The 17,173-nt window shown below is 36.7% G+C and overlaps 1 protein-coding gene across 4 annotated transcripts in view; it reads left to right on the top strand.

Annotated features, from left to right (window-relative positions):
* The window catches only part of LOC114665047 (ribosomal protein S6 kinase 2 alpha), a 254,431-nt gene that overhangs the window by 183,336 nt on the left and 53,922 nt on the right, over positions 1 to 17,173 (top strand). Inside the window, exon 1 of one of the 4 annotated variants that reach the window (XM_028819416.2) lies at positions 1,878 to 2,148. The exons of the other annotated variants lie outside the window; for them this stretch is intronic. Within the exon in view, the coding sequence (XP_028675249.2) occupies positions 2,020 to 2,148 (129 nt within the window). The 5' untranslated portion in view covers positions 1,878 to 2,019. Of the gene's footprint in view, positions 1 to 1,877; positions 2,149 to 17,173 lie in introns of those variants that run through there. 4 annotated transcript variants of the gene reach the window in all.

The following is a 17,173-nucleotide window of genomic DNA, read 5'->3' as shown; positions in this document are numbered from 1 at the left end:
GAGGTGCCATTTAAAGCCAATAGGTGGGGAATGAAATTAAAACCGTTAGTTTTTGCAATTTCATCTAAATGTCATGGCTATAGTAATTCTAGCTGTAAAAGGCCTGGATGCTTACAGTTAGCTTACAAAGTTTAAAGTGCCCATCGTTTCAGCTCCCTGTTCAATAGTATGTACTGCAACAGTTTGGTTGCTTCTATGACAGAAAACATGTCATTTAATTGTTGGACTAGAATATCATGTATTTATATTAAGTCACACTATATTACATTCATTAGGGACTGGTGTAGCTTTGCAGGAAATTTTATCCAGACAGACAGAAAGAAATAGGTCCAATAGTTAGTTGTATGCACTTTTCAGTAGTATTTGCTTATACACTGCTATTTATTGTCTTGTATTAAGCATAGTGTCTTGATCTCTCTGTCGTACTACACTTTTATTACTACTGATACTAACTAGTTAAAAACTTGCAAGCATATTTCAAAAAGAACAACTGAAGCTGCTGTTGAAGGAAATTATAATAATTAATAGATCTTGGAAGATTTATTTTTATTCATCAATAAGAAGTAATTCTTTGAACTGCATTCAGGGGGCAGTCATACAGCACGAAAGTACAGTATTACTGGCTTTGTATTTGATCCAACAGTGAGGGAATTTTAAAATGCTTCTTATGTTGGTTTTCATCATTAAGCTAATGCTGCTTTACTGGAGATGGACAAAAGTAAACATTTGCTTTCTTATATAATTTACTCAGATTGTAGATGAAATCAAAATAACATAAAAACAAAGTGTAGCTTTTCTTTCACCTGCCTATAGCCTTACCAGTGCTGAATAATATTTGTCCACGCACACCAAGATTCACTATTAATTGACTAGTTAATATAGGGCATAATTGTTTAGGGTCTACAAGAAAAACCAGAGTACACAGAGAAAATCCACACAGACATGGGCAAAATGTGCAGAATGTACAGAAAACAGTACCCCAGCTTGGGACTCAAACCAAGGACTCTGGAGCTGAAATGGAGTAGCACTATAACCACTGTGCTGCTGTGCTACTCTGAACATTATTCTTAAGTAAAAACAACAGGCAAATGTGATTGATGGCTGATGCGGAAGCCACACTTACAGTACCGGAAGCCAGATGTGCTTGCTACTACACAGAAAATAAGCAGAGAACAGATTGCTGCAGATGAGTCTTCACTAATTAACAGCACTGAATTACACAAATGATTACAAATTGTTTTCCAGAATATAAATTTGAGCTATTGTGTATGCCTTTATTTATTTATTTATTGTTTTTTTTTATATTTAAAGTGTTTTTTTTTTTTTTTGATCACCTTACATGGGCCAAATTAGACAGCATTTGTTTTTAAAGCATGTATGTGGTCTGTGGCCTTATTTTCTGTAAATTGATACAGTACTTCTGCTAGTCTATAACCAAACCTTAACACTTGTTTCTTAGAGGGGTTTGTTAGGATCACCAAAATATCATTTTAATATTTGAATGCTAACCCTTACAGGAATTATTCTTGAATTATTTTGGTGTTAAATTGTTTTTGGTACACATGCTCCACCTGTCCCATCACAAACTTTTGTTCCTGGGTTTTTCTGTTATTTGTTATTTCATAAGCGGTAACTTCGGAGTAGTCTGAAATATTCAATTGTAATTCTTTAATTCTATTTACATACTATTTTTAATTTTGGAACTTTGGGCCTATAACTATTATTTTGTTCAATGTGAATTGTAGAGACTATGGTGTATATGTTTTTGTATGTTTTTGACGGATGTGGCTTGTTTGGAGTGTTTTTCTGCACCAAGTGTGACATTCTTAATTTAGGTCAGAGCTGCTCCACCTGCTTCCTTCTTGCACAGTCGGCTGCCACACAGCAAAGTGTAGCGTATCCAAGACACAAACAAGAAACCTTTGCTTACTGTCCTTCGGAGGCAGTATGCTGAGGACCAAAGCAGGGTGATGATAACATATATTCTGATTGGAATAGCTCCCGTAATGGCAAAGAATAATGGAAAAGGACAAAAGGAAGTTTAGGTTAATGCGCTACATCACACTATATGTGCTCAAGAAGCCCTCCACCAAGGCTTTACCGGTTGCACCAGAGCCTGTTAACAGCTGGAACCCAGTTAATAACCTGGTGAGACTAAATGTTGTCAGTTACTGAAGATATTTAAATATCATTGTTTAGTTTGAATTCTTCTGCTCTGGAAAAAATAGTACAGCTTTATTTCTGTGTATTTAATTAGTCATAATTTAAACTCAGTTCAAATCATGGTAATTCTTGAAAAACTTTTCCATTTGCTGAAATAGCTGAAACTTGTTTCTGTTTGATAGTGAGCACGATATACTATGCATATCTACCGTAAAGTTTGCTTAAGGCATACTTTTGTGTTTTAAGAATTTTGCTACCCTGCACATTAACATATGAAGCAGGCCAAAACAGAAACTGTCTTATTCTGATTCTCCTTTATTGTTTATCAGCTTGTAGTCTGATTTTTCAGTTAATCTGTAAGCATTTCTTGTTTGATCTTTAAGTTTTAAACTAATTCAGGTATGTACAGTATATGCTGTGAAGTATAGTGTCTTTTACAGTAATGTGTGCTATTTATGCATTCATTCCTCAAAGTAGAATACACTCTGATTACGTTAAGAGCTAAGCTTATTTTTTTTGCATACTTTAAATATGAATTGTGCTTGCATGTTTAAAGCAAAGAAATTATTTTTTTTTATTTTAAAAGAACGTGTTTCTTATCAATAAGTAACTAAGTTGATTTCTCTATTTCAACAAATTTTTCCTGTTACTGTCTTCATCTTTTGCTAACTGATTTTCCTACTTCATTTCTTTGTAGATTATATAAGATCTGTCAGTGCTACTTTTGTTCATTTTCATTGTTATTAGTTTGTGTACAGATTCTTTGTACACCATTTATAAGATATCATTTTTTCTAAAATAATGTTTCTCAAAACTATTAAATGATTAACAAAAATACTGTTAGGTCTAAGATATTTGTTAGTTATTTATCTAAAGCATTGCAGTTTTTTTTGTTAGTGTTACTACAGTACTATGATTTAGATATTGTACGTGCATTTGTTTTAAAATGAAGATTGATTTCTGAGTTCTAAAATACATATTGAGGAAATTAAATTTCTTAGTGGACATTATGTTAGTTCTGAATAATGATATTGCATTTAATTGTGAGGCTAAACTTGAGTTCACCAATTATTGAACAATTAGTTGAATATCTAATAGTGGAGTATACTGCAAGGGTGAATTGTACATCATTGTTTCTGGTTCTTAACCCATTTAATAAGGCTTACTTCCTTAAAATTCTTTTAGAAAATGGTAAGGCATAAATTACACTAATGTCACTTACTTACTATACAATATTTTGTTAAAATTAGGCTTTATTTTAGTATCCAGTTAATAATTAACTTTTTAATGATAGTCAAAGTTTTGCTGATTTGTGCACATTTGTTTAAACTGCTGTTCATGCAATTAAAGCTCCCTTTCTATATGCAATATTTATTGCAATTTGTTTTTATGTAAACCTCATGTTTTTGTTCCTCACACTCTTAGTTTGAATTATAATATTCTTTGTATTAAGGAGTATGCTGGCCAGTTACCTATATGAAATGTTATTGTATCTAGCTGATTAGAAGTCTAAGATAACCTATCTGGTCTGAGATGCATGTTTATCTTTGTACAGTTTATTGATTATATTTATTTGTGTTTCTCAGAATCTGGACGAATATAAGCACTATGTGGGGCAGATGATTTTTGCATGTTTTGCAGATTTTTGATCATACATGTTTGATGTCATTCAGGTGAACCATGTGGTTTAGAAAATGTATGCTAGCAGTGCTGCAAATATAATATCATCATTTAGGGGCTGGTGGCCATTTTGGAAACCAATTAAATAAAACTCCTTATTTACTTTTGAATTTAAATCATTCACTGGTACTTTTGTTTAAGAAACTCTACTAAATCACTGTTCAATTCCTAGTTATGACTGGCTTCCTCATTCGAATGTTGAGTTTTGTTTTGTGACTTTAATTTTTTTTGGTCATCTTTGGGCATGAAATAGATATCAGATTTCAAATTAACAAATATAAAAATTACATATATTGATGTACTGCTGTTACTTGTTGTTTGTAGAATATCTATGGCTAATTGAGCGCTTTGAGTAGTGAGAAAAGCGCTATATAAATGCAAATAATTATTATTATTATTAATTGTAGTTCATATACAGTATAAACATAATTTTGGAAGAAAGTACCCAATGGAGTGTTAAAATCTACAGTATATTGAAGTCTGCATATGCACCCAGCAGATGAGACTGGAAACTCCTGGCCATGTTTGTAACTCTGTTGTAGTTGGGGTTTGTTTTACTGTAAAGAACATGGATGAATTTGAAAATTCACCATCATTTTTTAAATGGGAGGTTTTGAAGTTTAAAAAGTTTTTAGTGCTTTTTCTACCTCAGATATCAATCACAAAGTGAAATATTTCATACATATTTCCTTGAAGAATATGTGTACCAGATTTCAACAGGGAGTTGAGTTGTTTCATGCTGGTACACAGCTCTGATGCTTTCCCAATTTATACAAAGGCAACTAAAAAGGTCTGATAATGCATTTAGATCATCAGTTAGTTCTGGTAAAAGCAGTCTGTGCAAATAATGGTCTTTTTCTTAATGCCAACACTTTTAATATATGACCTTGTAGTAGCAAGTAGAGCATATTGGAAGGCAGAAATTGACAAATGTGTCCTTATCCAGGAAAGATTCTGCAAAAAAAAATCTGTTTTCTTTTTCCTGACTTGTTTGAAGGAATGCATGAAAGTTCCTGTAAAACTCAACTTTCTGGTCAAATAAGTGAAGTACACTGCACACTTTATTATGTTGATTTAATTTTAAATGGATACATTTGCCATTTGTACCCATCAGACTACACTCAATAACCCATAATGATAAAGTAAAAACATGTTTTCAGAAAAGTTTGCAAATTTATTAAAAATCAAAACCCGATATCTCTACTATATGTATATTTCTACTTCTATCAAGGCTGCTCTTTTGAACGTGAGATCAGTGTCTAATAAAACTTTTATTCTGCAAGACTTTATTATCTCAAAAAACTGGATTTCTTTTTCATCACAGAGAACTGGATTGTAAATGGTGACGCTTCATGTTTTACTGACTTGGTACTATCAGGTTATTCATTTTTTAACTCTCCACGGCTGACTCATCGTGGTGGGGGCATTGCCAATGTTTTTAAAAGTATGTTCTTATGTCGGAGCCTTACAAGGGGTCTGTTTAGTAGCTTCGAACTGCAACTTTTCCCCTTCTTTGTTGTTTGCTGTGGTTTATAGACCTCCTAATGATATCTTCATTTCTGAATTCTCTGATCTCATGGCTGATATTTCTCTCTCCCATGACAAAGTATTTATGTTAAATATAAGTATTTAACATTCACGTTTGTTGTCAATCGAAACTTTTGGTTAATGACTTTTTGCCACTATTGGACTCATTTGATTTTATCCAGCATATTAATACGGCAACTCACTCTCTCGGTCACACCCTTGATCTCGTTCTTACACGTGATATTTCAGTTAATAATATTGATTTTTGCAATGTTTCTTTTACTGATCACTTTTCTATGATGGATTTGAATATTACTGTTGATGTTCCTACTAGTTGTACTCCACGCTGTTCTCGCTTTTTAAAACCATATTCTCTAGTCTTGATGTACATGTCCAGTATGATGGTATCAATGATTCTGTCTTAGAATTTAATTCTTCTTGTAAAACGGTTTTAGACTCAGTTGCTTCGCTCAAGATATGCTATAATAAGGGAAGACCTGCTCCCTGGCTTAATGAAACTAAGCGACCGCTACGCTGCGCCTGTCGAACTGCGGAATGGCCTTGAAGAACAGATGGACTGATTGTTTCTAAACAGAATTTTAGGACTTCTCTATTCAACTTCCAGGTTGCAGTTAAGAAAGCTAAACATGATTTCTTCGCTGATTTAGTATCCCGTCATTCTAGGAATTCTAGGGTCTTATTTAATTCAATTAATGCGGCCATTCACCCTCATTCTGTGACGGGATTAAATAGCACTGTTCTTTCATGTGAGCAGTTTCTTTCATTCTTTGTCAGTAAAATTGATACAATCCGCTGTGGTATTGTTCCAACTGGCTATGAACTTCCTACTATTAATCATGGCATTGTCTTGGAATCTTTTGATCTTGACTCACTTTCACAGTTAAAAAGTACTATTGATACCCTTAAACCTACTCTCAGTCCTCTTGATATTGTACCACCATGCCTCTTAGTGGAAGCCTTTGATGTTTTGGGTCCATCTTTACTAGCCATTATCAATGGTTCTATTAGTGAGGGGGTTGTGCCTTCATTTTTTAAACATGCTGTGGTGCGTCCCTGTCTAAAAAAGGCAGAATTAGATCCTGGAGTTTTAGCCAATTTTCGCCTGATTTCCCAATTGCCATTTCTGGCTAGAATATTAGAAAGAATTATTTTTAATCAATTGGTTGATCACCTTAACCCATATAATTTATTTGAGATCTACCAATCTGGCTTTAGGTGTTATCATTGTGTTGAGATGGACCTACTGAAAGAATTCAGTGACATCTCTATTATTACTGACTCGGGTGGCGCTGCAGTCCTTGTCCTCCTTGATCTGTCTGCTGCCTTTGACACTATTGACCATGAGATATTGCTGTTGCGGCTTGAACATCTTGTTGGGCTTAAAGGGACTGCTCTTAACTGGCTCAGGTCATATCTAATTAGTAGACACTTTTCAGTGACTTTAAATTCCTCTTTTTCGTCTACTGCTCCTCTTAAATGTAGTGTTCCTCAGGGATCCATTTTGGGTCCTATTTTATTATCTATATACCTTCACCCTACTGGAGCTATTTTTAGGAAATTTAACATTTCTTTTCACTGCTATGCTGATGATACACAGGTTTATATTCCTGTCTGCAACTCTGCAATTAATCAACTGCACAACTGTCTTTTTGATCTAAGATCCTGGATGGCTAATAATTTTCTTGATCTGAATCAAAATAAAACGGAGGTGCTTATAGTGGGTCCATCAGCTAAAGCCCAAAATGGTGTTGGACTTCTCGGCTCTTTCTCTGTCTTTTGCAAACCTCAAGTCTGCAATCTTGGTATTATCTTTGACAGTAACCTCTCTTTTGAGAAACAGATTAATTCTGTAGTCAAGAGTTGCTTTTTCCAGCTTTGTCTTTTAGGTAAGATCAAGCCTTATTTTGTCTTCTAGGGATCTTAAGAAAGCTACTCTTGCTTTTATCTTTTCTCACCTTGATTACTGCAACTCACTGTATTCTGGGATTAGCAAATCCCTGATACGCAGGTTACAGTTGGTCCAGAATGCTGCTGCTCACTTTCTGGTTGGGGCAAGAAAGTCGGATTCTGTTTCTCCAATATTAGCTTCTTTACACTGGCTGCCTGTCAGTTTTCAAATTGATTTTAAAATCTTGTTGCTAGTTTTTAAATCTTTACATGGGCTTGCTCCTGCATATTTATCTGAATTGTGTGCTTTACACTAGCCATCTAGAGTGCTTAGATCTTCTGGTCAGTTGTCTCTTGTTGTCCCTCGTATCAAGTGTAAAACTAAGGGGGACAGGGCTTTTGCAGCTGCTGCTCCTCGCCTGTGGAACTCTTTACCTCATTACATAAAGGAGTCATCTACAATTGAACTGTTCAAAACAAGATTAAAGGCTCATTTCTATTCACTTGCTTTCCTTGACCTTTTGTAATACTGATGGTTTCCTCATTGTGATTATGTAATCTTACTTCTATTTATTATTTATTTTATTTATTTTCATTTATTTTATTTCTATTTATGTTATTTATGTTAATTGTATGTTTTTTCTTCTTTTATTGTAAAGCACTTTGGCCACAATATTCCTATGTTGTTTTAAATGTGCTATATAAATAAATTGAGATTGACATTGTATGTTGTCACACCAATTTCTGTGGCAATCCATATTGTGGTCAGGTAAATTCTGTTTGTTTTCACTCCTAGAAATCCATCTAAAACTTGATTAGAGTCTACCTGTGGCAAATTGAACTGATTGGACATCGTTTAGAAAGGTACACACCTGTGTATGTAAAGTCTCGCAATTCACAAAGCATGCCAGGACAAATGTCAAGCCATGAAGTCCAAGGGTATCTCTGTAGACCTCTGTGACAAAATTTTGGTGAGACATAGATCAGACCAAAAACTAAATGGTCACTCTAACAGAGCTTCAGATGTCCTCTGCTGAGATGGGAGAACCTGTCTGAAGAAAGACCATCTCGCCAGCACTCATTCAATGAGATTTATATAGTAGAGTGCCTAAATCCTGCTTGGAGTTTGCCAAATGGCATTTAAAGGACTCAGGGAGCATGAGGAAATAGATTTTCTGGTCTGATGAGTTGAAAATTTAACTCTTTGGACAGAACTCCAAGCACAATGTCTGGTGAAAAGCAGGCACTGTTTATCACCTGTCTAATACCATCCCATTGGTCATACATCATCATATTATGGGGTTACTTGTCAGCAACAGGGATGGGGAGACTGGTCAGAATTGAGGGAGGAATGAATGCAGCCAAATAGAGAGAGGTTTTTAAAGAAAAAAACAACATTTATTTATAATAGCATGTTTTCATACAAATGATGTCACTACCAATGTAGTGACATCAAAACTGAAGATATGTGCTTTTATTTTCTTTTCCTAGTTGAGATTCTGGCAGCTGCATTCTGTACTAGTTGCAATTGATTGATGTCTTTTTTGGGTAGTCCTGAGTGGAGTGGATTGCAGGAATCTAGTTGACTAGCGTGAACTAATTTTTCAGCATCTTGCAAAGTTATAAGGAGTCTTATTTTTGCTATGTTTCTTAAGTGGTAAAATGCTGTCCTAGTAATCTGATTAATATGTGATTTAAAATTTAGGTCAGAGTCAATAATTACCCTTAAATTCTTTACCTCTGTCTTATTTAAGCCTAATGGATCAAGTTTATTTCTAATTCCCTCATTACATCCATTTTTGCCAATCACTAAGATTTCCGATTTCTCCTTATTTAGTTTGAGAAAATTACTACTCATCCTCATTACTCAACCTGCTCAAGAGTGCATGCAACTTAAGACTGGGTCAATGGCTCATCTTTCAGCAACACTGAAATGGTTTTGGGACTGTCTTTGGGTATTCTTAAGCAGTCCAACCAAAGCCCACACTTTTAATCCTATAAAAAAATGAGTGGAGAGTTTACAGGCGTTAACTATCCAATCTAACTAAGCTTGAGAGAATCTGCCAGGAAGAATGGGATAAAATGTCCACGTCCAGGTGTGCAATGCTTGTAGAGACTTACACAGGATGACTCAAAGCTGTAATTGCTGCAAATGGGGCTTCTACAGAGTACTGAATTAAGGGTTTGAATACTTGAATGAAGGATTTATTATTATTATTATTGTTTTTGATTTTTAATAAATTTGCAAACCTTTTGCACTTTGTCATTATGGGATTGAGTGTAGATTGGTGGTCAAAAATGGTGAGTGTATCAATTTAAAACTAAATATACAGTACAAAGTATGCAGAAAGTGAAGGGTTTAAATATTTTGTTAATCCACTGTATAATTCTTTAACAGCTCCTCACCAATACTGTGGCTGTCTCTACCATCCCCAAGGTACTCAGATTGTTCCTGGGGATGACCAGCAATAAAAGGCTAAATTATATCTTTGAATGTCTCTTTTCTCTGAAAATACCATAACAATAACTTTCCTTAAAGTTGTGAAGGTGTGTTCCGATGGGAAAATAATTATGCTCTTCTAGTGTGCTAATATGCCATGGGAGCAATCTGCACAAGATTCAGGTCAGTTTCTGTAAACTTCAGAATTATAAATATGTGCATGTCTTCTGGGAAGACGACAATTGGAGCACTAATGCTACTCTTGTATTGTATAAATTAAGAAGCTGTACTGTGTATAATGTTTTGCATCCACAGATTTATATTAGTGACTTATCAAATTGTCAAATAAGGAAGATCATTCTGATATTGTAGAAGAGTATGAGGTAGGGCATGGCATCCCTCTGATCATAGGATTAATGGATGGGATGCACCGTGCATCATTGTGTTGACTGGCTCCAATAATCACCCTCTTCTCTCTTTCAAATATACAGTACAATGTAGACACCATGAAAGACAAGTACTAAGAACACAGGTATTCTAAAGGAGATGGCATCATGATAAACATGCCATGATACCAGTAGACAGTGCCAATGCCAGTGAAATTTCACAATACTTGGAATCAATTTGATACCACAGCAAAAACAGAAATCCCATTCAATGACTTTTTATTAAAAGTATTTCCATTATTCAAATGAACAATTTTTTTCCTTTTTCTGTAATGCAGTATAAGATATATAAATAAGAACAGTAAAGCAGCTTCAAAATAGCAGCAGCTCCAACAAGTAGTTACTCATCTATTATTGATATTCATAAATGTCAAAGTACAATGCTGGGTTTGAATTTAATTTGTGATAGAAATGGGGATTCCCCCAGCTCAACAAGATATGGGGCAATTTTAGCATTAAGTTTATAAAAGAATGATATTATTGTGGGCTACCTGATTTTATCTTACCTTTTGCACATACTAAATTTATTCCCTGACATTTTCTCCCCAGCAGCTGAAAATGACTACGCAAAATGAATACTAAAAATAACCATCAAAATATTATAAGTGTATTATTGAACTGTTGTATACAAAGATAATTCAGGATATTCTCATCAAAATTAACTCTTTAAAGCTGGTTTTGTAACCTTGTGCTTTTAAAACATGTTTTTTTAGAGTATCAAGCTGTTAAATTTGTAACTTTTTTATTGCAAGATTTATGTTTGCATAATTAGCTGGTCTGAAAATAAATTCTAAACAGTAATATTTAATGGATGGATCAAATTATTTCAAATTTCAACTGTCACAGACTCGCAATGCTTTAATTTTTCAAATCTCTCATTGCTTTTTTACATTTATCCCAACTTTAAGGTTTCCTGTGTGAAATCAGACTTCTCAGTTTTACATTAGTCCATTATTTCAGAACATCTTTTGTTTTTTTAAGACTGGTGTAAGACCAGCAATGAAGTATGGAGCTGAGATATGGATAGTAAAATGAGAGCAGGAGAATTAACTGAATGCGGCAGAACTGAGAATGTTGAGATTTATTTGTGAAGATTCAAAAAACAACATAATTATAAATTAGACAGAGGTACAGCAAAAAGTGGGAAAGATGTACAAGAAAAGTAGATCGAAGTGATATAGACATGTGATGAGATACAGTGAATATGTGAGCAAAATAGTGATGGAAATGGAAGAACAGGGGAAGAGAAAGTGTGAGAGGCTGAAACGGAAGTAAATGAATAAAATAAAACGATTCGAAGAAAAAGGGTCTGACTGGGGAGGAGGCACAGGACCAAGCCATATGGAGGCCCATCACCACATATAACAGGGAAATGGATTACACCTCAGTACATAATTTTTGCAATTTAACTGGGTGCAAGACAGAATTAAAGAAAAATAGAGAGGGGTTACAGCTTTGAGTGTACTGCACCCTAACGTTTGTATAGGCCAAATATCTCATAGTTATTTGTACAAGCTTGCTGGATTTCTTGCTGATGAGAGGACATTTCTTTACTTGTTTAAGTAGAGGCAGGGCCAAGTGTTGAGTGGGAGTTAAAGTATAACCTTTACCCTAAAAACTTTGTTTACGTTGCCATTTTGGTGCTATGCAGGACTGTTTGCATCAATCAGTTTCTCCCCAGTTTAAAGAGTTTTTGCTCTTTTTTCATGTACATGTATGTTAGCTTATTGGCAATCAATCTACTTGCACAAATATCTATGAGAGAGAGCCATTGGCCTGTACAAACGAAATAATAGTCAGTCAGTCATTTTCCAACTGGAGCCAATCCCAGCCAGCACAGGGCGCAAGGCAGGAACAAATCCCGGGCAAGGTGCCAGCCTACTGCAGGGCACACACACACCAAGCACACACTAGGGACAATATAGGATTGCCAATGCACCTTTGGACTGTGGGAGGAAACCGGAGCACCTGGAGGAAACCCACATAGACACAGGGAAAACATGCAAACTCCACGCAGGAAGGATCCAGGAAGCGAACCCAGGTCTCCTTACTGTGAGGCAGCGGTGCTACCACTGCGCCACCATGCTGCTCTAACGTAATAATAATAAAAATACATTTTATTATATAGCGCCTATCCCATGCACAAGGCACTTAAAACAAAATGATACAAATAGTTTCTGCATAAAACAATAAACCCAGGATATACAAAAGCATTAAACAGAATGAAAGAAAGAATAATCAAAGTCTAATACTAAATTCAATATTAAAACAAATGCCTTAACAAATCACACAATTTATGATATAACACACACTAATTATCCTGAGCAACTGGGCAGAGAGATAAACTGAAAGAAGGAGCAGATGTTAGCTTAAGGTAAACGCCTTCTTGAAGAGATACATTTTAAGTTGTTTTTCAAAAGACTGAATGGAGTCAGCTGACCTAATTAATTTCTAGAGGTCATTCCAAAGTCTGGGTGCTATACAGCTGAAAACCGTCACCAATAGAGTGCACATTAGTGTGGGGCACAACAATATTGCCAGAGTGATGGAGAAGGTCACTGATGTAGTCTGGTGCAAGGCACTTTAAAGCTTTGTAAGTTAATAATATTATACTCGGTCCTATAAGACACAGGGAGCCAGTGAAGGAGAAACAGGATGAGTGTGATGTGCTCGCTGTTGCTGGTTCGTGTAAGGACTCCTGCAGCAGAGTTTTGAATTACCTGGAGCCATGATATAAGATTTGAAGGGGCACCTGCGAATAGGGAGTTACAATAATCGATGCAGGATAAAAGCATGGGCATGTTTCTCAGCTTTAGAAAAGGAGAGGAAAGAGCGATCATGGGATATGTTTCTTAACATGGTTTATGTGGGTGGCATAAGAAAGGGAGGAATCAAAAATGAAACCAAGATTCCTTGTGTTAGACGAAGGTCTGATGAGATCACCATCAAGAGTGACTGAGAAGGAGCTCATTGTTTTAAGTTGCACTTTAGTGCTAATTTGCAGGAGTTCAGTTTTGTTGCAATTTAATTTTGAGTTCTGCTCCATCCAGGTTTCAGTTTCTCTGAGGCAAGTTGTGAGCTGAGAAAGCTCTGATGAAGTTTCACTTTTAACATTGAAACAGAGTTGAGTATCATCTCATCTGCATAAAAATGATAAGCCGGTACAAAGCTATGAATAATATGGCCAAGGGTAAGCATATACTGTAGATACAGAAGAGCAGAGAGCTAAGGACAGATCCCTGAGGACTTCCTTGTGTGACTGGTGCTGTGCTGGATCTGCTGTTGCCAAGACTATCAAACTCTTGCCTATCTGTAAAAGAGGACTTAAACCACTGGAGGGCAGTGCCAGAGATACCCGGCATGTTCTCTGTTCTGGACAGTAGAATGTAATGTCTGACAGTGTTAAATGCTGCACTGTGGTCTAACAAAATTAATATGCTGGTTTGTCCAGAGTCTGCTGCCATAAGCAAATTATTTGTTACCCAAAGCAGAGCAGTTTCACACCTGTGCTGCACTGTGAAATCAGACTGAAAGAGTTCCATCAAATTATTAGAAGTTATGTAATTGGTGAGTTGGGAAGCTACAACACATCAAGAACATTTAACAGAAAAGGTGAGAGAGAGGCTGAAAATTGTTAAGATTGTCAACATCAAGTCCAGACTTTTTTAACATGGGGTTACAGAAGCGATTTTTAAAGTGGCTGGCACAAAGCTATTGTTAAGGGATGTATTTATTATTGTTGTAACAGTCAGGACTATGGCATGAAGGCAGGATTTAAGCAGTGTGGTGGGGATGGGGTCGAGTACACAAGTAGTCTGCCTCATCTTACAAAGCAGGTCGTTAACAAATGCAGCTGTGACTGGTAAAAATTTAGTGAAGGAGCTGGATGGAGTGGGAAGACAGGGAAAGGTGCAGTATAAATGAATGATGGATTTATATTAATTGAATTATTTTGATCTTAATTTTATTATGGAAAAATGTAGGAATTTTTCACAGGCTTCAGTAGAGGAGGCATTTGGGCAAGATACAGGTTGAAGTAGTTTAAGTGCAGAGAATAAAACCCTCAGGTTATTCATTTTCTATTATTCTGCCATAATGCATGTTCTTGGCTGCAGTTAGTGCATCCCTGTAGGCCCTTTGATGGCCAGAGAAAGCCTGGATATCTACAGTGAGGCCAGTCTTACATGACATTCTCTCAAGGTGTCAGCCAGCTGCTTTCATACACCATAATTCTGAATTATACCATGGAGTTGAACGCTTAAAGGAAACTTCCTTTTGTTTTAACTGAGCTGTTTTATCTAGTGCTGAATGAAGTACTGAGTTATAGTAGTCAACAAGACTGTCTAGTATTGATGGAATAGGGGAAAACAGAAGAAGATCAGAAATGGATTCAGAAAGGATAGAGGAACATATTTTTAAGGTTTCTGAAAGAAATTTGACATTTACATGTCAGTGGAGGTAGAGGTAATGAGACAGTGAAAAGTACTACTTTATGATTAGAGAGTCCCAAATCACTGCTGTAAGTGTTGCAGACAGATGGGCCAGATGTGCAGATAAAGTCCAATATTTGACCACCAGAGTGGGTAGGAAAATTAACATGTTACACCAGGTCAAAACAGTCTAGTAAGGACAGGAATTCATTCCTTAGTTTACATGTAAGAGTGTACAATATACTCAATGCTGTAACCCCTTTCCAATTATGATTCCTTTTACTTTCAGTTTAATTGTAGATATTAAATACTGCGATGCAATACTCTTTGAATTTGAAAGATCTCTTATATATATTTCTCTTCTGGTTCATCCTGCTTCCACTTCAAAACCGGTCCGCCCACACGCAGCCGACACGGCATTTCTCGATTCCTATTCGTCCTCTTCCATGTCATGCACTATAGTGGCCTGCTGAGCGTAATACATCCAATAAGTACTCGAGGTGCTGCCACAACAGTAAAGTAGCTTTACCACCTTTGCGGGAGCCACCTGTGTCTTTACAGCAGTTTCTTACACAGCAAACATCAGAAGCTAAAAATTATCGTGAACACATTCGAGAATACAACTCTTCTCTAGCATTTGCTTCCATGGGTGCACAGATAACTCAACCTCCTGGCCACGGACCATATTGTTTTAAAATACATGGGCAAATTTATCACCAAATCTCTCCACTATACACTAACACTTCTACCTCTCCAGGATATGGACAGTTGTATGTTTTTGACAAAGCGCAAGCTACTGAAGTATGCTTACAAAATAAAGCAAATTCTGCATGCAGCGAAAATGTACTTCTCCAGCTAGATTCCATGCTCAGAACCATCAACCCCTTCACTAAATCATACAAACACATGCATGAAATCGCTCAGTCCAATCCAACAGCATCTGTATGAATGGTTTTCAAGGAAAACCCTAGGCAGGATTTACGACGATACAATGCCCCGACATGTCACACCGATGTTGCAGCGATTTTCGTCAGAGAAGATGGCGAAACGCCTGCCGAAAGGGACATTTGCATCTATCCCATAGGCAACTCCTGTAAACAGATTTCCATGCTCAATATGAATTGCGATCCTATGGTTTACCCACTTTTATTCCCTTACGGAGACATTGTCTGGCACAAAGATTTACAACATGTTCCCGATAAAAGAACCGCCAAGCAAATAAGGCTTACCCAATGCCAATTTTATGCGTACAGATTAGCAATGAGGAATACAGTAATCCCTCCTCGATCGCGGGGGTTGCGTTCCAGAACCCCCCTGCGAAAGGTGAAAATCCGTGAAGTAGAAACCATATGTTTATATGGTTATTTTTGTATTGTCATGCTTGGGTCACAGATTTGCACAGAAACACAGGAGGTTGTAGAGAGACAGGGACTTTATTCAAACACTGCAAACAAACATTTGTCTCTTTTTCAAAAGTTTAAACTGTGCTCCATGACAAGACAGAGATGACAGTTTCGTCTCACAAGTAAAAGTATGCAAACATATCTTCCTCTTCAAAGGAGTGCGTGTCAGGAGCAGAGAATGTCAGAGAGAGAGAAAAAAGCAAACAATCAAAAATCAATAGGGCTGTTTGGCTTTTAAGTATGCGAAGCTCCGCCGTATAAAGCAGCTGCAAGGAAGAGAGCAATGTGAAGGTGGTCTTTCAGCATTTTTTAGAGGAGCGTCCGTATCCTCTAGGCCAATGTGTGAACAGCCCCTCTGCTCACACCCCCTCCGTCAGGAGCAGAGAATGTCGGAGAGAGAGACAGAGAAAAACAAACAATCAAAAATCAATACGTGCCGTTCAAGCTTTGAAGTATGCGAAGCACCGTGCAGGAAGCATGCCGCGTGACAAAGCCGGAAGGGAGCAATGTGAAGATAATCTTTCAGCATTTTTAGACGAGCATCCGTATCGTCTAGGGGTGCGAACAGCCCCCCTGCTCACACCTCCTCCGTCAGGAGCAGAGAATGTCAGAGCGAGAGAGAGAGAAAAGTAAACAATCAAAAATCAATACGTGCTGTTTGATCTTTTAAGTATGCGAAGCACCATGCAGGAAGCATATCGCTTGACAAAGCAGCCACATGTAAGCCCAGCAAGCATGTACCAGAAATTAAAAGACTCATTGTCCGCAGAAATCCGCGAACCAGCAAAAAATCTGCGATATATATTTAAATATGCTTACATATAAAATCCACGATAGAGTGAAGTCACGAAAGTCGAAGCGTGATATAGCAAGGGATTACTGTACATTTAGTATTTTGCACTCCAGCAGCAAACTATTCCAACTCTACGTCGTAGATGCGTATGTTAAAGCAGAGGGCGCGCGTCTCAACTATCTCCGATTACATCAACAAGATTTGCCCGTGGAACTATCAGACACACTGCAAGCAAACGCTGAAAATAACAACGTACGTGTAGGCAAAATGATCATATTACCGTCCACATTTCCAGGAAGTCCAAGATACATGCAACAAAACTATCAGGATGCCATGGCCATAGTACGTAAATTCGGAAAGCCTGATTTATTTATCACTTTCAC

This window comes from Erpetoichthys calabaricus, chromosome 14 (assembly GCF_900747795.2).
Source record: "Erpetoichthys calabaricus chromosome 14, fErpCal1.3, whole genome shotgun sequence".
NCBI classification, from domain to species: domain Eukaryota; kingdom Metazoa; phylum Chordata; class Cladistia; order Polypteriformes; family Polypteridae; genus Erpetoichthys; species Erpetoichthys calabaricus.
This window is presented reverse-complemented; position numbering and strand designations above follow the sequence as displayed.